This window comes from Pseudophryne corroboree, chromosome 8 (genome assembly GCF_028390025.1).
Source record: "Pseudophryne corroboree isolate aPseCor3 chromosome 8, aPseCor3.hap2, whole genome shotgun sequence".
Classification (NCBI taxonomy): Eukaryota; Metazoa; Chordata; class Amphibia; order Anura; family Myobatrachidae; genus Pseudophryne; species Pseudophryne corroboree.
The window spans coordinates 7174805-7199587 of NC_086451.1; the positions used below are offsets into that span (position 1 = coordinate 7174805).

Below are 24783 nucleotides of genomic sequence, written 5' to 3' on the forward strand. Positions count from 1 at the left end.
GTTCCCCGGAGGGCTGGAGAGCGGCACAATACTGAGCGACTGCAGTGAAACACGGTGGAGGTTCCTTGTAAGTTTGGGGCTGCGTTTCAGCAAATGGAGTTGGGATTTGATCAGGAGTAATGGTGCCCTCAATACTGAGAGATACAGGCAGGTACTTATCCATCATACATACCATCAGGGAGGCGTCTGATCAACTCCAGATTTGTTCTGCTTTACATGAAATCCTTCTGCATCATCCAACCTGACTTATAAAATGAAAAATGGCCGATCACTGAGCGCGTTCTCAATCCCCCTACTGAATATCAGAACGTTGAAGCAATGCACTGTGGTAAATCTAGGAAAGCATTACAAATAATCAAGGCCCACATGTGACACTAATATAATTGTGTGTGCGAGCCTTTTGGGTTGTATTGTATTCAGAACAATATGTACGTTCTCTTTCAGAATGACCTTCATCGCGCTATCCAGAGGACGCAGTCAGCCATGTTTAATCAGGTGATCATACTCATCTGCACCCTGCTCTGCCTCGTCTTCACAGGGTAAGAGGAGACTTCTCTGTTTGTTTAGTACCAACATTTATACGGTATAGTGCAGGATTTCCTCAGCAGCGCAGGTTTTCTGGATTTCTCACAGAAGCAAATGCAGGCCAGAAATTTCTGACGGCTAATCTGTGGTCTTATTGTTACGTCTTCATCGGTGGTTGAATTTCTTCAATATTTGTTTAGATCGTTTCAACCCATAAACCTGTTTCAGAGCCTAATAATGAAGCCTTATAACCCCAAACCCCAAAGAAGCTTTTCCACTCCCCTATTTTCATTTGGAATGAAACATTTTATTGATTTATTTTCTTCCTGTCAAGATCCAGTTCGATGGGTTTCGTTCAGAAGGCATTTAGGCCTTCATTCCGAGTTGATCGCTCGCTGGCTACTTTTAGCAGCCGTGCAAACGCATAGTCGCCGCCCACGGGGGAGTGTTTTTTCGCTTTGCAGGAGTGTGAACACCTGTGCTGCCGAGCGGCTGCAAACACATTTTGTGCAGGACAAGACCAGCCCTGTAGTTACTTATTCTGTGCGATGATTGCTGCGACGAGTGATGCGGTAATGACGTCAGATACCCGCCCAGCAAACACCCGGCCACGCCTGCGTTTTTCCAAACACTCCCAGAAAATGGTCAGTTGCCACCCAGAAACTCCCATTTCCTGTCAATCTCCCTGCGTCCGCCAGTGCGACTGAAAGCGTTGCTAGAACCTGTGCAAAACCACGATGCTCGTTGTACCCGTACGCCGCGTGTGCGCATTGCGGTGCATACGCATGCGCAGATTAGACCTTTCTTTTAACTGATCGCTATGCAGCGAACAATGGCAGCTAGCGATCAACTCAAAATGAGGGCCTTGGTACTGTCTGGGGAGACTAGTCCTGTCTGGGGAGATTAGTCCTGTAACAGGCTGTGTAGTCCAGGTTGAACTTTATGCTCAGAAGGATCTATTTACTAAACCTTGGCGAGAGATAAAGTGGACGGAGATAAAGTACCAGCCCCTGACATTTTTGAAACACAGCCTGTGACATGGCAGTTAGGAGCTGATTGGCCGGTACTTTATCTCTCCCCAAGGCTTAGTAAATAGACCCCATAGTCCCAGTTCTATTAGAACACATCCTATGTTGATAGCCATAGGGCCAGGTAACCGTGCTTGTTACAGGATTACATTTGGAATAATGTACATTGTATTTTGTTACACTGAGATGTGTGGTGAGTGGAGGTAACTCTCCGTCACTTATAGCAATGTATGTTTTTCTGTAAGTGATTGACAGTTACCTCCCCCCAGACAGCAGATCCTGAGATATGTCTGTTTTCAGATAGACGGTTTGCACTGAGGCATTATAACTGAATGGGAGAAACGTTTCTTTCAGCTACCGTTCCTTAGTGCCTCACCGTAACGTTCATTAATGGGTCAGCCGCACGTACTGCGCTCGCTCCTGGCAGTTGTCATCACCGTGTTCCTGCTGTTGAGGGACAGGACAGCGCCAGGCACAGGCAGATGCTGGTGTTCATGGCACCGTTCCTCATTAATCAGCCGAGACCAGGCCTGAAAGTGGCGTGCTGTAATCCTGTTAATGAGCGGAGTAATCTGGTTCAGCGGAGCCTGGCTTGTACGTGGAAGTGATCCGTGCTGCACGGGCTGTAAACCAGCGATGATGATACGCAGTAATTGCATTATGGGCTCATAGTAACGGTGTAATGAAATGCTGCCTCTGTAACATAGTCTATAAGGAGACCAGACGCCGGGGTTTGGTTTCATCATCCCTAGAATTGTTCCTGATGCAGATGGTTATCTCCCCGTCCTATCCGATTGCACAAGAATCCGCTGCAAATCATTGCATGCACGCCTCCTGGACACGCGTGTTCTGTGTGCAGGGAGTAGCTTTCTGAACACGCCCCAGCGGATGTGTAGGACTCGGGGTAATGGGGTCTGGATAAAGTCATTGCCCCTCCATGGGGAACCTTACTCTGGTTACACCGGAGAGAGCGACACTTTGGGATGTTGGACGTCCCAGCTGATAATGATGATGTCTCCATTCCACCCAAGAGGACATCAGAACTTTTAGGTCCTAAAAATACAAAGTAAAAGAAAGTGAGACTCGTATAACTGCAGCTTCTAGAGCAGGGGTGGGGAACCTTTGGGCCTCCAGCTGCTGCTGAACTACACATACCAGCATGCCTCGCAACAGTTTTGCTATTTGGCCATGCGAAAACTGTAGCAGGGCATGCTGGGATGTGTAGTTCAACATCCACTGGAAGGCCAAAGGTTCTCCATCCCTGTTCTAGAGCCACCATATAGGGGACAGGTCACCCTGTCCCTACATCATTATATAATATAAAATCAGGAAAATAACTATTAGACCTTGCTCAGACACCTCCCATCCATAAGTGATCACCGGAGTGAGACCAGGCATGTCCGGAGTATAAACCTTCACTCAAGCTCGGGGCTGATCAGTCAGTAACCTCACCCTACCGGGCAATACAACCAGCCCTCTCTGGGAGTTCTGCCCCGGCGTACAGTATCAACCCTTCATCCATTCGCTCCAGCCCCTCCTATGCCAGCGCCCTGAACTGATAATTGGCGCGGTGTCTCTGGCCCTGGAATCCCCTGCTGGAAAACTAACCACAATCCGTGACCCGGAGTGGAATATTTATTAAAGGCCGGATCTCGGCCCCCCGACACCCCCGCGTTAGTGACGCTACACAGATTAGGATCCGGGATGCTTGTATCTCATGTTCCTCTTATAGCGGTCTGCGACGCCCAGTCATACATAGTGGTACAGAGTGTACGCTGCCCCGAGCTGAAAAATGCAGCAGTGCCTTAAATATCATTAATTTATATCCATCGTTGTATTCTTAGCCTGTGAGCAGTATAACATTATAACGTGGCTGTTGTAGATGAAAAGCGCGCACGTCTGTACTGTAGACACGAGCAGCCCTGGGGCCTGTGTCTGTATACTGCGGCCCTGTTCCCCGCACTGTATACGATGGAGGCCTCACTGCTGAGCTATTGTAAGTAATGATGTCATACAGTCGCCCGTCTTGTCACTGACCTCCCTGCAATTACTCCACGCCGTAGGCTGCGAACGCCTCTGAAAGGAGCTTTTCCAGGGGACAATTACAGCTTCCCCGGCACAGCGCATAATTATATCCTAAACTTGGAACATACATTACCGTCCTCCTCGGGGCCTTTTGTGCTGGCGTAGTGTAAGATATTCCTCATTATACAGCATCACCCCATGACTAGGCTTCTACGCAGTGTCCTAGCGTTAATCATTTAATTGAATCAATTGACGGCGGCCACGTGATTGGTTCTAGGTATATTATAAAAGGTCTGTCGTGGCTCCCAACACCTCTTGGTGTTTATAGCAGAAATTGGTCTTGGCTCCTGGTGCAGCATCAAATCCTGGTTCTGTATGCTGCAATATCGCCTGCAATATCTCTGGCGCGGTACCATGTGTATGCGTGCGGGTCCCAAAACGCAATAGCCAGTAGCGATCCCACTGAACTCCACAAGGTGGTTATCGGGTATGTCCGCTGTTGTGTGCCATCTTCTGGTCTTCCGAACAGCGCCCACCTGTGTGTTCCCCAGACACTTACATAATACGCACATAGGGGGAGCTGCATCAAACCTTGGAGAGAGATAAAGTTGGCCAAAACTACCAATCGGTTTATAGCTTTCATTCCCGAGACTGTGCTAGATAAAGGACAGTTAGCGGCTGATCGGTCACCTTACTTTATCTCTCTCCAAGGCTTGAAGCTTCTCCCCCCACTCCTGTCATGTCTCGGCACACTACGTGATGATCCCCGCACGCTGGTGTCCGATGCGGTGTCGCATTTACTAGGTGAGACTTTGCAATGATGTTGGAGAAACCCTGAAGGGCAACTAAATTATTCTTATAGGGCTGTGTAAGAGCCGCAGCGCAAACGCTCCTCGGTGACATCACACACCTGCATCGGAGCAAGCGCCGCCTAGTTCCATGAGGATTGCGTGTGGATCTGCCGGCCAAGATGGCGGTGGGAGGACTTGGGTGGATTTAGTTCATTGTTGGATCCTGAGCTTGGATAATTCAGCAGGCGGTTAGATGACGTTCTGCGGGATGCGAAGACTAGAGGGAGAGGGAACGTATAGTTCTGCGTTCCCCACTGGGACACAAATGGGCTTCCTGGCACATCTACAGTCCTGGGTCTTGTCCTATGTAACATAGTATCTAGAGCACTGTTATAACCCTGACATACGGAGGTTACATCTTCCATCAGGAATATAAAGGGCTTCTGTTATGGGAGCTGATCTGCAGTTGAGGACGCTGGCGTTATGTAATGACTGAGGTGAGTGCTGGAGCGTTAGGGAGTCACTGTGACCCGAGAGCAGTAATCTGTTATATAACGCAGCTTCCGGAACCAGTCATTATACAAGAGATTGTTCTATTCTCTACCAGTCATCAGCACATAAGTGTCCTTGACATCTGCTAATGCACCGTTGGCGGTGGTGGGGAGTGCGTGGAACATTGTCTGCGCTCATTAAGCTGGAAAGTCACATTAGGAACAGTCCCCCTCTTCTATCCGTCCAGGTATAAGCTTCTGGGAGAACATATAGAGCATTTGTTAGTGAATAACACCCTACTGGTGTAGCAGTACCCACCCGTATAGTAATTAGTACAAAGTAACAAATGTACAATGAGTTTGGTCTCTGGAGTAAGGTGGGCTCAATAGCTAAGGGGGTCTTGCAAATCCATCCGCTTCAGTACAATGTGGTGAACTTACCTCCTCTATCCCAGAAAGACGGAGGGGGCTGCTGAGCTAGGACAGATCTATCTCCACTCATTTCATAGTGATTCGCTACAGTCACTGCTGACTCACAAACCCCCTTGGCCGCCCCCTTTAGCTGAAGAGTCTGAAATGTGACTGTGTGACAACAGATCAAAGTGTATACTGTATATATAGGGAGCTACAGCTCTGCTGTTGTGTCTTATATGAGGAAAGAAAGGAGAGCAGAAGTTGTTTTAAGGAAATGCACTAATTATTATTATAATAAAACTTTTGGGGGGATTTTCTCAAAGCTTGGAGATAAAACCACCTTCTATTTCACCTCCGGGCGCCTGGTGTGAACGTACGCCCCTGTATGCGCCAGGTGCGTTTCTCTGGTCTGCTGCTGTGAGGTTGCATTGTGAATCCTAGTCAGTGGCATAGGATCTAGGCCTGCATTACCCTGTAATAACGTCATGCCTGGCACCACAGCTGACGTCTGCATGCCATGTACCATGAACCGCCCCACACACGTACAACAGATGCCCCGGGCCCGTTCCAGCAAGCGCTAATGGCCGTGCTGTTGCTGTTTTGCAGGATGTGTGGGATTCAGCATTTGGAACGAGCTGGGGATAACCTGTCCCTCTTCAAATCGTTTTACTTCTGCATTGTCACCTTCTCCACGGTTGGCTACGGAGACGTGACCCCTAAAATCTGGCCTTCTCAGCTGCTGGTGGTGATAATGATCTGCGTGGCTCTTGTGGTGTTACCTCTCCAGGTAAGTGTATGTTTCCGGATCTGTGTTCTTCCAGGGCTGGCGGGTTGTATCATCCAGGACCCTCACACTGGGAAGCTGCCCATGTGCCGTTACGTTGTGGCCTATTAGTCTGTCGGGCCTTCCTCAGAGACCTGCAGGTCAGAGGTCACAGCTCCGCCGACCTTCAGGGGTCACTTATAGCTACAGAGCAAGCAGTGATAATATCTGTGGCATGTTGCAGAGATTGGGAATGTTTGGTTATCGATCACCCTCTGGTAACTTTAATGACCTGGCATGTACTAAATACAGTACTTGCTCTCTCTGGCTTCCTGTTGAGTTTTTCAGTCATGTACTTGCATCATCAGGGAGAGCTGTTTTCCGCAATACCACAAAAAAGCTGCTGCATGGTTTCTATTACATCCAACGCAGTGCGCAACAGGGAAACAAGACCGCTCAGCCTGATTCTATAACTACATGGCTGAAAAGCATGAGACAGAAAGGGAAGTTCTAGGAGTGTGCATTCAAGCTTAGAAACTGAACACACCTGGAGGGGGGGAAATGGATCCCCCCTGAAACCAGACTGGTGCACTCCGCGTCACTGTCACCGCGCCTACAAGGGCAGCCGTCTCAAGCCTTGGAGAGAGATAAAGTGGGGAAGGTGCCCATCAGCCAATCAGCTGCTCGCTCATTACTCTGGCACAGTCTGTGGAATGACAGAAGTGGATTTGCTTTGGGCAAGTTTCTCGGCTTCATCCCTCTGAAGGTTTCATACATCTGCCTCTTAGTGACAGCAACCGGTGACAGACCTGGGTATCCGGACTCTAGGTCGATACACATTAGGTCGACATGAACAAGGTCGACTTGAGTTTTCCACATGTTTTTTTCTTTTATTTTTTGAGCTTTTCATACTTTCCGATCCACGTGGACTACGATTGGGAACGGTAACCTGTGCAGCGGTATCGGGGCGAGGCACCTTGCCCGAAGCATGGCGAGCGAACACGGTGCACTAATTGGGATTCCCCGCACTTTTTACGAAGAAAACACCAAAAAAACATTAAAACTCATGTTGACCTATTTCATGTGTCAACATGGTCACTGTCGACCAATAGGTGTCGACATAATGTGTGTCGACCTAGATACTGTCGACCCATACCCACAGACCTGCGAATATTGTCAGGAACGGACTCCAGTGTGCTGAGACGGAGCAGGAGCATCACCTGCAGAGTGACAGGATGGCAGTGGGGCGAGACAGAACATCTCCCTGGCAGCCAGATACAGCCGTCTCCTAACACCTGACAGTTTCTGCTTTACAGTTGTACTTCTCTGCTGTCTAAGCTGGCGCTATCCCAGGCATCCCATTGCTGCACACTCCTCATCTGGTCAGGGTCTGACTGTAGTTTCTTGGCTGCCATCTAAGCTCAGCAGAGTCTGTGTAGGGTGTGTGCAATATAGAGTAGGGGTCTCCACCAGCACAGGGGATGTGTAGGGGGTGTGCAGTATAGAGTAGGGGTCTCCACCAGCACAGGGGATGTGTAGGGGGTGTGCAGTATAGGGTAGGGGTCTCCACCAGCACACGGGATGTGTAGGGGGTATGCAATATAGAGTAGGGGTCTCAACCAGCACAGGGGATGTTGTGGGGGTGTGCAGTATAGAGTAGGGGTCTCCACCAGCACAGGGGATGTGTAGGGGGTGTGCAGTATAGAGTAGGGGTCTCCACCAGCACAGGGGATGTGTAGGGGATGTGCAGTATAGAGTAGGGGTCTCCACCAGCACAGGGGATGTGTAGCGGGTGTGCAGTATAGAGTAGGGGTCTCCACCAGCACAGGGGATGTGTAGGGGATGTGCAGTATAGAGTAGGGGTCTCCACCAGCACAGGGGATGTGTAGGGGGTGTGCAGTATAGAGTAGGGGTCTCCACCAGCACAGGGGATGTGTAGGGGGTGTGCAGTATAGAGTAGGGGTCTCCACCAGCACAGGGGATGTGTAGGGGGTGTGCAGTATAGAGTAGGGGTCTCCACCAGCACAGGGGATGTGTAGGGGGTGTGCAGTATAGAGTAGGGGTCTCCACCAGCACAGGGGATGTGTAGGGGATGTGCAGTATAGAGTAGGGGTCTCCACCAGCACAGGGGATGTGTAGCGGGTGTGCAGTATAGAGTAGGGGTCTCCACCAGCACAGGGGGTGTGTAGGGGGTGTGCAGTACAGAGTAGGGGTCTCCACCAGCACAGGGGATGTGTAGGGGATGTGCAGTATAGAGTAGGGGTCTCCACCAGCACAGGGGATGTGTAGCGGGTGTGCAGTATAGAGTAGGGGTCTCCACCAGCACAGGGGATGTGTAGGGGGTGTGCAGTACAGAGTAGGGGTCTCCACCAGCACAGGGGATGTGTAGGGGATGTGCAGTATAGAGTAGGGGTCTCCACCAGCACAGGGGATGTGTAGGGGGTGTGCAGTACAGAGTAGGGGTCTCCACCAGCACAGGGGATGTGTAGGGGATGTGCAGTATAGAGTAGGGGTCTCCACCAGCACAGGGGATGTGTAGGGGGTGTGCAGTATAGAGTAGGGGTCTCCACCAGCACAGGGGATGTGTAGGGGATGTGCAGTATAGAGTAGGGGTCTCCACCAGCACAGGGGATGTGTAGGGGATGTGCAGTATAGAGTAGGGGTCTCCACCAGCACAGGGGATGTGTAGGGGATGTGCAGTATAGAGTAGGGGTCTCCACCAGCACAGGGGATGTGTAGGGGGTGTGCAGTATAGAGTAGGGGGTCTCCACCAGCACAGGGGATGTGTAGGGGGTGTGCAGTATAGAGTAGGGGTCTCCACCAGCACAGGGGATGTGTAGGGGGTGTGCAGTATAGAGTAGGGGTCTCCACCAGCACAGGGGATGTGTAGGGGGTGTGCAGTATAGAGTAGGGGTCTCCACCAGCACAGGGGATGTGTAGGGGATGTGCAGTATAGAGTAGGGGTCTCCACCAGCACAGGGGATGTGTAGGGGGTGTGCAGTATAGAGTAGGGGTCTCCACCAGCACAGGGGATGTGTAGGGGATGTGCAGTATAGAGTAGGGGTCTCCACCAGCACAGGGGATGTGTAGGGGGTGTGCAGTATAGAGTAGGGGTCTCCACCAGCACAGGGGATGTGTAGGGGATGTGCAGTATAGAGTAGGGGTCTCCACCAGCACAGGGGATGTGTAGGGGGTGTGCAGTATAGAGTAGGGGTCTCCACCAGCGCAGGGGATGTGTAGGGGGTGTGCAGTATAGAGTAGGGGTCTCCACCAGCGCAGGGGATGTGTAGGGGGTGTGCAGTATAGAGTAGGGGTCTCCACCAGCGCAGGGGATGTGTAGGGGGTGTGCAGTATAGAGTAGGGGTCTCCACCAGCGCAGGGGATGTGTAGGGGATGTGCAGTATAGAGTAGGGGTCTCCACCAGCACAGGGGATGTGTAGGGGGTGTGCAGTATAGAGTAGGGGTCTCCACCAGCACAGGGGATGTGTAGGGGGTGTGCAGTATAGAGTAGGGGGTCTCCACCAGCACAGGGGATGTGTAGGGGGTGTGCAGTATAGAGTAGGGGTCTCCACCAGCACAGGGGATGTGTAGGGGGTGTGCAGTATAGAGTAGGGGTCTCCACCAGCACAGGGGATGTGTAGGGGGTGTGCAGTATAGAGTAGGGGTCTCCACCAGCACAGGGGATGTGTAGGGGGTGTGCAGTATAGAGTAGGGGTCTCCACCAGCGCAGTATGTACAACTCTCAGACAGGAAACCGATGTGTATATTAGTTACAGGGAATGTGATTGGAGCGAGCGCTGTCTGTATGTCGGGTCTTCTGTCCTGGAAATGTCTCATTTTGTAATTGCAGAAAGTCTCTACACCAGTAATATAGGTTACATACACTGTAACTGCCCACAGCACTGACGTCTGTGATCCAGTGTGCGGCGCTGCGGAACCCTCGTGGCACCTTATATATAAATGATGATGATGCAGCCACACAGTGCAGAGCGCTCTAAGTCGCTGTGATTGCTGCTAAAGGCCATCATTATGCTCTGATGAGTGAAGGAGAAAGGACAAGACGTTCTTAGATTTTTGGAACTTTCCTTTGAAAAGAAAAACACACACATTTTTTGGCTGGATTTGGGACTCTTGGCCACAGAGCTCACGCTCACACTGCTCTAAATTGTCATTGTTTGTAAATTGCTCCCTTTATAGTACCAATGAGCATAGATTGGCAATGTGACGCCTGTAACGTTCTGTGCCGGAGACTTCTGTCTTGTGGGTTCTAATAACCCTGCTAAGATCACACAGATATAATAGAAGCGCCGACCTATTCACTAAGCTGCGATGTTGGTGGGCTGGTGTCATTCCAGTTTGAGGAGCTCGTGTACCTGTGGATGGAGAGGCAGAAATCGGGAGGGAACTACAGCAGGCACCGCGCCCAGACGGAGAAGCACGTTGTCCTGTGCGTCAGCTCCCTGAAGATCGACCTCCTAATGGACTTTCTCAACGAGTTCTACGCTCATCCCAGGCTGCAGGTACTATGAGTGGTCTGTACTGCCCAGACTTCACCGTGTAGGGGACCCAATACCAGACACTGTGGTGGGGCTTCATGGGGCAGCTTCTACAGGAAGCCTCTCATCCATAATATTATATAATGAGCTGTTCTTCCTATGAACCACAAGTAGTAGAATGCCCAGGTGCCCAGAGGCCTCCACCTTCTGCTAGATGACCCTCACCATGAGATGTTCTGCTCTTACATGGGCCCCCGAGCTCTGTCCTCCTGATTAGCCCCTGCACAGATGTCTTCTCCTCTCCCCACATTTTATGCGTTTGTGTATAACCGGTTCTCTGTTTTCATTGTTCCAGGATTATTACGTAGTCATCCTTTGCCCTACAGAAATGGATCTCCAGGTCCGGAGGGTGCTGCAGATACCATTGTGGTCCCAGCGGGTCATCTATCTCCAAGGGTCAGCTCTGAAAGACCAGGACCTGATGCGGGCAAAGTGAGTGCAGACAGGGCAGGATGGCTGGATAATATAATGCTCCTTCTAACACCCTCTAGTGGTGGGTGGGGGAATCACGCCTGGAAAATGTAATATTGACCTTGCTGGGTGATTGTGTTCCTGAGCTATATAGAATATAAATCGGTGATTTCATAGCACTATTGCAGCATCTGTTATAATGTTATAATGAAGGGTTCTTTACATGGGGCACCGTGACTGCTGAGCGCCACATGTAGATACAACACGTGTGTGTGGCCACGTGTAACCTCTGTCTGGATCAGGGCGACTGGACAGTGACCACTTACATGTATGTGGTCAGATCTGTGATGCGTGTGCTTATGATGGTGATAAAGCACCATGGACCTTGTATGAGTTCCTAGGTGGTCACTGTCCAGTTCTGCCGCTCTTTACCTCTCTCACGCGGGGCGCGGATGACGTCTGTGAGTCCGGCCATCAGCCATGGTGCAATGCTAATATCTTATGTTTGTCATTACTGATCGCTCGCCCCTATATGCTGTCTCAGTTCAGGGTCCTGACCCCCAGGTAAGAACCCCGATGTTACCTGATGTAGGCTATCCTCAGATAGGAGTGTAACACTGATGTCTGCTCTCTGCTGCAGGATGGATGATGCGGAAGCCTGCTTCATACTCAGCAGCCGGAACGAAGTGGACCGTACTGCCGCCGTAAGACCCCTCCCCTGTGTTATGTCTGTCACAAATAGTGTCCGATACCAGACAAAGTCATGACTGACAACTGCAGACGTCGGTGGTGAAGTGGATGGGGTAGAACAAAAGCCTAAATATGTAAAACTGCTCCTAATATTCTACATGACTAGCCTCCACCATTGCTTGCTGCGGCCCGTTCTGCAGGCTGCTGTATGGCCCATCCTTAGGACTGGTGTAACATTGCCACAATAACTCAGGCCTATAGGGTCACCCTCTCTGCTCTAATGCAGAGAATGGACAGACATACACCTCAGAACCTCCTATGAGGCACCATAGTTGCTAATATCTACTTTTACTGAGGTAAAGTGACTAGAGGAAAGTGACACTGACGCGTTTTGGGCATTAAGTCCTGGGGCCGCCTGTCTTCAGATCCAGCACCTTCACTAAGGCTGGTTGGGAGGGATCTATCTGCAGCAGGTAGCACAGTGGCTGTATGCCCGCCTGTGTGGCGTGGGAGGTACCTGCTCCCAGATTAGCGTGGTAGCAGAGACTGCATACGGTGGCTCCATTCGGCGATAAGGCAGTTACACCCGACCCAGGACATTTCCTCAGCCAGGGAGGTCACCCTCAGTCCCCGCATCGCAGACGGCGCATTGTTCCTCCATTAGTGCTAGGGAGCGATGGGTGGAGTCCATATTGTATTGTCTCTACAGAGGGCGAGAGAGGAGACGGTGTAACAGATTAGTCTGCTCCATTATAGGACATGCAGGCTCAATCATATAAATTATGTATGGGACACTACAAGCCCCAGCATTCCCTGTCATCAGCTGCAGTCTCCCCTTTCCTGCGATATTCCATGTGTCTCCTCTATGATAATCTGTGAGGGATGCTGCGTGGGGGCACATCAGTAAATGTATGGAAAGCAGGCCTGGCTGTGTCTCCTCTATGATAATATGTGAGGGATGCTGCGTGGGGGGGGCACATCAGTAAATGTATGGAAAGCAGGCCTGGCTGTGTCTCCTGTATGATAATCTGTGAGGGATGCTGCGTGGGGGCACATCAGTAAATGTATGGAAAGCAGGCCTGGCTGTGTCTCCTGTATGATAATCTGTGAGGGATGCTGCGTGGGGGCACATCAGTAAATGTATGGAAAGCAGGCCTGGCTGTGTCTCCTCTATGGTGATCTGTGAGGGATGCTGCGTGGGGGCACATCAGTAAATGTATGGAAAGCAGGCCTGGCTGTGTCTCCTCTATGATAATCTGTGAGGGATGCTGCGTGGGGGCACATCAGTAAATGTATGGAAAGCAGGCCTGGCTGTGTCTCCTCTATGATAATCTGTGAGGGATGCTGCGTGGGGGGCACATCAGTAAATGTATGGAAAGCAGGCCTGGCTGTGTCTCCTCTATGATAATCTGTGAGGGATGCTGCGTGGGGGCACATCAGTAAATGTATGGAAAGCAGGCCTGGCTGTGTCTCCTCTATGATAATCTGTGAGGGATGCTGCGTGGGGGCACATCAGTAAATGTATGGAAAGCAGGCCTGGCTGTGTCTCCTCTATGATAATCTGTGAGGGATGCTGCGTGGGGGCACATCAGTAAATGTATGGAAAGCAGGCCTGGCTGTGTCTCCTGTATGATAATCTGTGAGGGATGCTGCGTGGGGGCACATCAGTAAATGTATGGAAAGCAGGCCTGGCTGTGTCTCCTCTATGATAATCTGTGAGGGATGCTGCGTGGGGGCACATCAGTAAATGTATGGAAAGCAGGCCTGGCTGTGTCTCCTGTATGATAATCTGTGAGGGATGCTGCGTGGGGGCACATCAGTAAATGTATGGAAAGCAGGCCTGGCTGTGTCTCCTCTATGATAATCTGTGAGGGATGCTGCGTGGGGGCACATCAGTAAATGTATGGAAAGCAGGCCTGGCTGTGTCTCCTGTATGATAATCTGTGAGGGATGCTGCGTGGGGGGCATATCAGTAAATGTATGGAAAGCAGGCCTGGCTGTCTCTCCTGTATGATAATCTGTGAGGGATGCTGCGTGGGGGCACATCAGTAAATGTATGGAAAGCAGGCCTGGCTGTGTTTCCTCTATGATAATCTGTGAGGGATGCTGCGTGGGGGGCACATCAGTAAATGTATGGAAAGCAGGCCTGGCTGTGTCTCCTGTATGATAATCTGTGAGGGATGCTGCGTGGGGGGGCACATCCGTAAATGTATGGAAAGCAGGCCTGGCTGTGTCTCCTCTATGATAATCTGTGAGGGATGCTGCGTGGGGGCACATCAGTAAATGTATGGAAAGCAGGCCTGGCTGTGTCTCCTCTATGGTGATCTGTGAGGGATGCTGCGTGGGGGCACATCAGTAAATGTATGGAAAGCAGGCCTGGCTGTGTCTCCTGTATGATAATCTGTGAGGGATGCTGCGTGGGGGGGCACATCAGTAAATGTATGGAAAGCAGGCCTGGCTGTGTCTCCTCTATGATAATCTGTGAGGGATGCTGCGTGGGGGCACATCAGTAAATGTATGGAAAGCAGGCCTGGCTGTGTCTCCTCTATGATAATCTGTGAGGGATGCTGCGTGGGGGCACATCAGTAAATGTATGGAAAGCAGGCCTGGCTGTGTCTCCTGTATGATAATCTGTGAGGGATGCTGCGTGGGGGGCACATCAGTAAATGTATGGAAAGCAGGCCTGGCTGTGTCTCCTCTATGATAATCTGTGAGGGATGCTGCGTGGGGGGCACATCAGTAAATGTATGGAAAGCAGGCCTGGCTGTGTCTCCTCTATGATAATCTGTGAGGGCTGCTGCGTGGGGGCACATCAGTAAATGTATGGAAAGCAGGCCTGGCTGTGTCTCCTGTATGATAATCTGTGAGGGATGCTGCGTGGGGGGGCACATCAGTAAATGTATGGAAAGCAGGCCTGGCTGTGTCTCCTCTATGATAATCTGTGAGGGATGCTGCGTGGGGGGGCACATCAGTAAATGTATGGAAAGCAGGCCTGGCTGTGTCTCCTGTATGATAATCTGTGAGGGATGCTGCGTGGGGGCACATCAGTAAATGTATGGAAAGCAGGCCTGGCTGTGTCTCCTCTATGATAATCTGTGAGGGATGCTGCGTGGGGGCACATCAGTAAATGTATGGAAAGCAGGCCTGGCTGTGTCTTCTCTATGGTGATCTGTGAGGGATGCTGCGTGGGGGCACATCAGTAAATGTATGGAAAGTAGGCCTGGCTGTGTCTCCTCTATGGTGATCTGTGAGGGATGCTGCGTGGGGGCACATCAGTAAATGTATGGAAAGCAGGCCTGGCTGTGTCTCCTGTATGATAATCTGTGAGGGATGCTGCGTGGGGGCACATCAGTAAATGTATGGAAAGCAGGCCTGGCTGTGTCTCCTGTATGATAATCTGTGAGGGATGCTGCGTGGGGGGGCACATCAGTAAATGTATGGAAAGCAGGCCTGGCTGTGTCTCCTCTATGATAATCTGTGAGGGATGCTGCGTGGGGGGGCACATCAGTAAATGTATGGAAAGCAGGCCTGGCTGTGTCTCCTCTATGATAATCTGTGAGGGATGCTGCGTGGGGGGGCACATCAGTAAATGTATGGAAAGCAGGCCTGGCTGTGTCTCCTCTATGTTAATCTGTGAGGGATGCTGCGTGGGGGCACATCAGTAAATGTATGGAGAGCAGGCCTGGCTGTGTCTCCTCTATGGTGATCTGTGAGGGATGCTGCGTGGGGGCACATCAGTAAATGTATGGAAAGCATGGCTGTGTCTTTGTTGGTTGAGGATTTGGGGAATGTGGACCATCTCTCTCCTTGTTTTCCTGTAGGACCACCAGACCATCCTGAGAGCCTGGGCTGTCAAAGATTTTGCCCCCAATTGCCCCCTCTATGTCCAGATTTTGAAACCTGAAAATAAATTCCATGTGAAATTTGCAGGTAAGTCGTCCGGTCACTTATCCCATGACAGATTTTGCTGCTCTAATAGAATTTGATGTGAATGATCACCTGATTAAAGATGGCTGACAGGGTGAGGAGTGAGGTCACCTGATGCTGCTGAGCCACCCGCTATGCATGCAGACTGATTGCCCAAATGGGGCTTCTCCGTGCTACCCCTGCCCCGGCTCAGCAAAGTGCATGTCTCAGCAGCGTTGCCCCCTTCCCTCCACGGTCAGCTCCCACCACTGCGAGCAGCGCCTCATCCGTGTCAGGTGTTGGGGCGTTTCATTGGTTAATGGCTGGCTGTGCTCTATACCAGTGTCTACACATAATCCCAGTGCTCTAGCTCTGCCTTGCAGCAGGTCACTATGTTATATGGAATATAAGTCTCTCTTTTTAGTGTGTTAGTGACTCGGAATTTGTTTATATTCCAGATCATGTGGTTTGTGAAGAGGAGTTTAAGTATGCCATGCTGGCACTGAACTGCGTGTGCCCTGCCACCTCCACACTCATCACACTCCTGGTGCACACCTCCAGGGGGCAGTAAGTGCTAACAGCGCCTCTTCCTCTCTGCTCTGACAGTGTTACATACATACATACATACATACATACATACATACGTACTATATGTGCATGCTATCATACATATGGACAATGTGTTGTAAGCAGACATGTAACCTGTATAAATAATGTAATGATTTTATTTATGTTTGCGGTATTTATACAATGTTGCATTACGGATATTATACAGTTTCCTTTTCCTTGTGAATAAGCCCCAATCATGAGGTCTTCATGTATTAGTCTTACAACCAGCGTATCCCTTTAATGTAATGACCCGTGTGGCATACAGTATGGCCTAAACGCAGCGTCTGCGGATGGTTCCCTTTCTGCAGATGACCCCCGCCCTCCCGGGTTCCCCTTCTGCAGATGACCCCCCCCCGGGTTCCCCTTTAGCGGGTTCCCCTTTTGCGGGTTCCCCTTCTGCAGATGACCCCCCCCGGATTGCCCTTCTGCAGATGACCCCCCCCCGGGTTCCCCTTCTGCAGATGACCCCCCGATTGCCCTTCTGCAGATGACCCCCCGGATTGCCCTTCTGCAGATGACAGCCCCTATACCCCCCCCCCCCCCCCGGGTTCCCCTTCTGCAGATGACCCCCCCCCCCCCCCCCCGGTTCCCCTTCTGCAGATGACCCCCGAATTGCCCTTCTGCAGATGACCCCCAGATTGCCCTTCTGCAGATGACAGCCCCTACCCCCCCCCCCCCCCCCCCGGGTTCCCCCCGGATTCCCCTTCTGCAGATGCCCCCTCCCCCGGATTCCCCTTCTTACGGTGCACCTCCCCACTCTTGCTGCAGCTGGCCTAGAACTCCCGGTCTGAGCAATGTGCACTGAGAGCTGAATGACGTTCTCAGTATCCGTGATCCTGCCATTACCTGTCCGCACTGGTCTGTGTGATGGGTCTGTAGGGAGGTGAGTGACCGGTCAGCGTTTCCTGGAAGGCTTTAGTGTCAGTAATTAGGTATGGTCACTTACCTGCCGGCACGCCAGTTCATCTGCCTTTCGGCGTCTCATTGTCTAATGTCATTAGTATCCAGGGCCGAGCAGCCAGTTCACTTCCAGATCTAGCCGGGCGGATAGCGGTCACCCACTGCCCATAATTCCCAGTATTGCCATGTAATAATTCTATGGATTCTGACCCCCAAAATAACCAGCATTATTACCCCCCACTGCCGCTCCTGTCACAGCAATGTATATATCCTATATAACCCGCATTATTACCCCCCACTGCCGCTCCTGTCACTGCAATGTATATATCCTATATAACCCGCATTATTACCCCCCACTGCCGCTCCTGTCACAGCAATGTATATATCCTATATAACCCGCATTATTACCCCCCACTGCCGCTCCTGTCACAGCAATGTATATATCCTATATAACCCGCATTATTACCCCCCCTACCGCTCCTGTCACTGCAATGTATATATCCTATATAACGGATGACACTTATATAACCTGCATTATTACCCCACACTGCCGCTCCTGTCACTGCAATGTATATATCCTATATAACGGATGACACCTATATAACCCGCATTATTACCCCCCCACTGCCGCTCCTGTCACTGCAATGTATATATCCTATATAACGGATGACCCCTATATAACCTGCATTATTACCCCCACTGCCGCTCCTGTCACTGCAATGTATATATCCTATATAACGGATGACACCTATATAACCTGCATTACTACCCCCCCACTGCCGCTCCTGTCACTGCAATGTATATATCCTATATAACGGATGACACCTATATAACCTGCATTACTACCCCCCCACTGCCGCTCCTGTCACTGCAATGTATATATCCTATATAACCCGCATTATTACCCCACACTGCCGCTCCTGTCACTGCAATGTATATATCCTATATAACGGATGACACCTATATAACCTGCATTATTACCCCCCACTGCCGCTCCTGTCACTGCAATGTATATATCCTATATAACGGATGACACCTATATAACCCGCACCCCCCCCCCCCCCCCCCTAATGGGTATTGAGACCAATTTACGTTTTCTGGTTCCAAATATAACAAAATATTCCCTACACCTGGGGTAGACAACCTATAGCCCCCAGCTGCTGTGGAACTACACATCCCAGCAAGCCCGGCCACAGTATTGCTACTAGGATGACAGCAGCTGGAGAGCTGCAGGTGACCTTCCCCCGGTCTGCACCAATTGATTCCAGTAACTAGAAGACCAAGGTGTCTCTGTATCAAGACCTTTTATTATTGCTTAATATTACTTAAATCAGGTGGAAACTACAGTCCCCAATATTCCCAAGGGGGCTTCAGTCTGACCCCATGTACCGAACCGCCACAAAAGCCTCGCCATTGTGATACATAGGCTCATTATGAATGCCTCGATACAAATAGAAATTGCGGCTCTCATTAATACATTAGCCCCTAAAGTCGGGGGCTCGTACATGTGGCGCTTTAGACTGATTGTGCCACCCTAGATGGGTACAGGGTAGTGTTATTCCCTCAGTACGTTTTATACGTCAGCTATTAGCAGAGGGACGGGACAGCGAGCAGCCTGGGTGTGTATAAGCCTCTGTCTCCGGTATATACTATGTCCCAGTCTGAGACAAGCAGCCGCTGTGTATATGTTATAGGTACAGTATGTATAATCCTCTGTCTCCGGTATATACTATGTCCCAGTCTCATACAGGCAGCCGCTGTGTATATGTTATAGGTACAGTGTGTATAATCCTCTGTCTCCGGTATATACTATGTCCCAGTCTCATACAGGCAGCCGCTGTGTATATGTTATAGGTACAGTATGTATAATCCTCTGTCTCCGGTATATACTATGTCCCAGTCTCATACAGGCAGCCGCTGTGTATATGTTATAGGTACAGTATGTATAATCCTCTGTCTCCAGTATATACTATGTCCCAGTCTGAGACAAGCAGCCGCTGTGTATATGTTATAGGTACAGTGTGTATAATCCTCTGTCTCCGGTATATACTATGTCCCAGTCTCATACAGGCAGCCTCTATGTATATGTTATAGGTACAGTGTGTATAATCCTCTGTCTCCGGTATATACTATGTCCCAGTCTCATACAGGCAGCCGCTGTGTATATGTTATAGGTACAGTGTGTATAATCCTCTGTCTCCGGTATATACTATGTCCCAGTCTCATACAGGCAGCCGCTGTGTATATGTTATAGGTACAGTGTGTATAATCCTCTGTCTCCGGTATATACTATGTCCCAGTCTGAGACAAGCAGCCGCTGTGTATATGTTATAGGTACAGTGTGTATAATCCTCTGTCTCCGGTATATACTATGTCCCAGTCTCATACAGGCAGCCTCTATGTATATGTTATAGGTACAGTGTGTATAATCCTCTGTCTCCGGTATATACTATGTCCCAGTCTCATACAGGCAGCCTCTATGTATATGTTATAGGTACAGTGTGTATAATCCTCTGTCTCCGGTATATACTATGTCCCAGTCTCATACAGGCAGCCGCTGTGTATATGTTATAGGTACAGTGTGTATAATCCTCTGTCTCCGGTATATACTATGTCCCAGTCTGAGACAGGCAGCCGCTGTGTATATGTTATAGGTACAGTGTGTATAATCCTCTGTCTCCGGTATATACTATGTCCCAGTCTGAGACAGGCAGCCGCTGTGTATATGTTATAGGTACAGTGTGTGTAATCCTCTGTCTCCGGTTTATACTAGAGATGAGCGCCTGAAATTTTTCGGGTTTTGTGTTTTGGTTTTGGGTTCGGTTCCGCGGCCGTGTTTTGGGTTCGAACGCGTTTTGGCAAAACCTCACCGAATTTTTTTTGTCGGATTCGGGTGTGTTTTGGATTCGGGTGTTTTTTTCAAAAAACACTAAAAAAACAGCTTAAATCATAGAATTTGGGGGTCATTTTGATCCCAAAGTATTATTAACCTCAAAAACCATAATTTACACTCATTTTCAGTCTATTCTGAATACCTCACACCTCATAATATTATTTTTAGTCCTAAAATTTGCACTGAGGTCGCTGTGTGAGTAAGATAAGCGACCCTAGTGGCCGACACAAACACCGGGCCCATCTAGGAGTGGCACTGCAGTGTCACGCAGGATGTCCCTTCCAAAAAACCCTCCCCAAACAGCACATGACGCAAAGAAAAAAAGAGGCGCAATGAGGTAGCTGTGTGAGTAAGATTAGCGACCCTAGTGGCCGACACAAACACCGGGCCCATCTAGGAGTGGCACTGCAGTGTCACGCAGGATGGCCCTTCCAAAAAACCCTCCCCAAACAGCACATGACGCAAAGAAAAAAAGAGGCGCAATGAGGTAGCTGTGTGAGTAAGATTAGCGACCCTAGTGGCCGACACAAACACCGGGCCCATCTAGGAGTGGCACTGCAGTGTCACGCAGGATGTCCCTTCCAAAAAACCCTCCCCAATCAGCACATGATGCAAAGAAAAAGAAAAGAAAAAAGAGGTGCAAGATGGAATTGTCCTTGGGCCCTCCCACCCACCCTTATGTTGTATAAACAAAACAGGACATGCACACTTTAACCAACCCATCATTTCAGTGACAGGGTCTGCCACACGACTGTGACTGATATGACGGGTTGGTTTGGACCCCCCCCAAAAAAGAAGCAATTAATCTCTCCTTGCACAAACTGGCTCTACAGAGGCAAGATGTCCACCTCATCTTCACCCTCCGATATATCACCGTGTACATCCCCCTCCTCACAGATTATCAATTCGTCCCCACTGGAATCCACCATCTCAGCTCCCTGTGTACTTTGTGGAGGCAATTGCTGCTGGTCAATGTCTCCGCGGAGGAATTGATTATAATTCATTTTAATGAACATCATCTTCTCCACATTTTCTGGATGTAACCTCGTACGCCGATTGCTGACAAGGTGAGCGGCGGCACTAAACACTCTTTCGGAGTACACACTTGTGGGAGGGCAACTTAGGTAGAATAAAGCCAGTTTGTGCAAGGGCCTCCAAATTGCCTCTTTTTCCTGCCAGTATAAGTACGGACTGTGTGACGTGCCTACTTGGATGCGGTCACTCATATAATCATCCACCATTCTATCAATGTTGAGAGAATCATATGCAGTGACAGTAGACGACATGTCCGTAATCGTTGTCAGGTCCTTCAGTCCGGACCAGATGTCAGCATCAGCAGTCGCTCCAGACTGCCCTGCATCACCGCCAGCGGGTGGGCTCGGAATTCTGAGCCTTTTCCTCGCACCCCCAGTTGCGGGAGAATGTGAAGGAGGAGATGTTGACAGGTCGCGTTCCGCTTGACTTGACAATTTTGTCACCAGCAGGTCTTTCAACCCCAGCAGACCTGTGTCTGCCGGAAAGAGAGATCCAAGGTAGGCTTTAAATCTAGGATCGAGCACGGTGGCCAAAATGTAGTGCTCTGATTTCAACAGATTGACCACCCGTGAATCCTTGTTAAGCGAATTAAGGGCTCCATCCACAAGTCCCACATGCCTAGCGGAATCGCTCCGTGTTAGCTCCTCCTTCAATGTCTCCAGCTTCTTCTGCAAAAGCCTGATGAGGGGAATGACCTGACTCAGGCTGGCAGTGTCTGAACTGACTTCACGTGTGGCAAGTTCAAAGGGCATCAGAACCTTGCACAACGTTGAAATCATTCTCCACTGCGCTTGAGACAGGTGCATTCCACCTACTATATCGTGCTCAATTGTATAGGCTTGAATGGCCTTTTGCTGCTCCTCCAACCTCTGAAGCATATAGAGGGTTGAATTCCACCTCGTTACCACTTCTTGCTTCAGATGATGGCAGGGCAGGTTCAGTAGTTTTTGGTGGTGCTCCAGTCTTCTGTACGTGGTGCCTGTACGCCGAAAGTGTCCCGCAATTTTTCTGGCCACCGACAGCATCTCTTGCACGCCCCTGTCGTTTTTTAAAAAATTCTGCACCACCAAATTCAAGGTATGTGCAAAACATGGGACGTGCTGGAATTTGCCCATATTTAATGCACACACAATATTGCTGGCGTTGTCCGATGCCACAAATCCACAGGAGAGTCCAATTGGGGTAAGCCATTCCGCGATGATCTTCCTCAGTTGCCGTAAGAGGTTTTCAGCTGTGTGCGTATTCTGGAAAGCGGTGATACAAAGCGTAGCCTGCCTAGGAAAGAGTTGGCGTTTGCGAGATGCTGCTACTGGTGCCGCCGCTGCTGCTCTTGCGGCGGGAGTCCATACATCTACCCAGTGGGCTGTCACAGTCATATAGTCCTGACCCTGCCCTGCTCCACTTGTCCACATGTCCGTGGTTAAGTGGACATTGGGTACAGCTGCATTTTTTAGGACACTGGTGACTCTTTTTCTGAGGTCTGTGTACATTTTCGGTATCGCCTGCCTAGAGAAATGGAACCTAGATGGTATTTGGTACCGGGGACACAGTACCTCCAACAAGTCTCTAGTTGGCTCTGCAGTAATGATGGATACCGGAACCACGTTTCTCACCACCCAGGATGCCAAGGCCTCAGTTATCCGCTTTGCAGTAGGATGACTGCTGTGATATTTCATCTTCCTCGCAAAGGACTGTTGAACAGTCAATTGCTTACTGGAAGTAGTACAAGTGGGCTTACGACTTCCCCTCTGGGATGACCATCGACTCCCAGCGGCAACAACAGCAGCGCCAGCAGCAGTAGGCGTTACACGCAAGGATGCATCGGAGGAATCCCAGGCAGGAGAGGACTCGTCAGAATTGCCAGTGACATGGCCTGCAGGACTATTGGCATTCCTGGGGAAGGAGGAAATTGACACTGAGGGAGTTGGTGGGGTGGTTTGCGTGAGCTTGGTTACAAGAGGAAGGGATTTACTGGTCAGTGGACTGCTTCCGCTGTCACCCAAAGTTTTTGAACTTGTCACTGACTTATTATGAATGCGCTGCAGGTGACGTATAAGGGAGGATGTTCCGAGGTGGTTAACGTCCTTACCCCTACTTATTACAGCTTGACAAAGGGAACACACGGCTTGACACCTGTTGTCCGCATTTCTGGTGAAATACCTCCACACCGAAGAGCTGATTTTTTTGGTATTTTCACCTGGCATGTCAACGGCCATATTCCTCCCACGGACAACAGGTGTCTCCCCGGGTGCCTGACTTAAACAAACCACCTCACCATCAGAATCCTCCTGGTCAATTTCCTCCCCAGCGCCAGCAACACCCATATCCTCCTCATCCTGGTGTACTTCAACACTGACATCTTCAATCTGACTATCAGGAACTGGACTGCGGGTGCTCCTTCCAGCACTTGCAGGGGGCGTGCAAATGGTGGAAGGCGCATGCTCTTCACGTCCAGTGTTGGGAAGGTCAGGCATCGCAACCGACACAATTGGACTCTCCTTGTGGATTTGGGATTTCGAAGAATGCACAGTTCTTTGCTGTGCTGCTTTTGCCAGCTTGAGTCTTTTCATTTTTCTAGCGAGAGGCTGAGTGCTTCCATCCTCATGTGAAGCTGAACCACTAGCCATGAACATAGGCCAGGGCCTCAGCCGTTCCTTGCCACTCCGTGTGGTAAATGGCATATTGGCAAGTTTACGCTTCTCCGACGACAATTTTATTTTAGGTTTTGGAGTCCTTTTTTTACTGATATTTGGTGTTTTGGATTTGACATGCTCTGTACTATGACATTGGGCATCGGCCTTGGCAGACGACGTTGCTGGCATTTCATCGTCTCGGCCATGACTAGTGGCAGCAGCTTCAGCACGAGGTGGAAGTGGATCTTGATCTTTCCCTAATTTTGGAACCTCAACATTTTTGTTCTCCATATTTTAATAGGCACAACTAAAAGGCACCTCAGGTAAACAATGGAGATGGATGGATTGGATACTAGTATACAATTATGGACGGGCTGCCGAGTGCCGACACAGAGGTAGCCACAGCCGTGAACTACCGCACTGTACTGTGTCTGCTGCTAATATATAGACTGGTTGATAAAGAGATAGTATACTCGTAACTAGTATGTATGTATAAAGAAAGAAAAAAAAACCACGGTTAGGTGGTATATACAATTATGGACGGGCTGCCGAGTGCCGACACAGAGGTAGCCACAGCCGTGAACTACCGCACTGTACTGTGTCTGCTGCTAATATAGACTGGTTGATAAAGAGATAGTATACTCGTAACTAGTATGTATGTATAAAGAAAGAAAAAAAAAACCACGGTTAGGTGGTATATACAATTATGGACGGGCTGCCGAGTGCCGACACAGAGGTAGCCACAGCCGTGAACTACCGCACTGTACTGTGTCTGCTGCTAATATATAGACTGGTTGATAAAGAGATAGTATACTCGTAACTAGTATGTATGTATAAAGAAAGAAAAAAAAAACCACGGTTAGGTGGTATATACAATTATGGACGGGCTGCCGAGTGCCGACACAGAGGTAGCCACAGCCGTGAACTACCGCACTGTACTGTGTCTGCTGCTAATATAGACTGGTTGATAAAGAGATAGTATACTACTAATATTATATATACTGGTGGTCAGGTCACTGGTCACTAGTCACACTGGCAGTGGCACTCCTGCAGCAAAAGTGTGCACTGTTTAATTTTAATATAATATTATGTACTCCTGGCTCCTGCTATAAC

General features: G+C 49.9%; 1 protein-coding gene across 6 annotated transcripts in view; it reads left to right on the forward strand.

Moving 5' to 3' along the window:
* KCNT1 (potassium sodium-activated channel subfamily T member 1) overlaps positions 1–24783 on the forward strand; it is a 363573-nt gene that overhangs the window by 290435 nt on the left and 48355 nt on the right. For all 6 annotated transcript variants that reach the window (XM_063935850.1, XM_063935851.1, XM_063935852.1 and 3 more), the window contains 7 exons: positions 445–539; positions 5881–6061; positions 10393–10557; positions 10889–11025; positions 11645–11708; positions 15516–15624; positions 16059–16167. In XM_063935850.1, coding sequence (XP_063791920.1) covers positions 445–539; positions 5881–6061; positions 10393–10557; positions 10889–11025; positions 11645–11708; positions 15516–15624; positions 16059–16167 — 860 coding nt within the window. The remainder of the gene's footprint in view (positions 1–444; positions 540–5880; positions 6062–10392; positions 10558–10888; positions 11026–11644; positions 11709–15515; positions 15625–16058; positions 16168–24783) is intronic.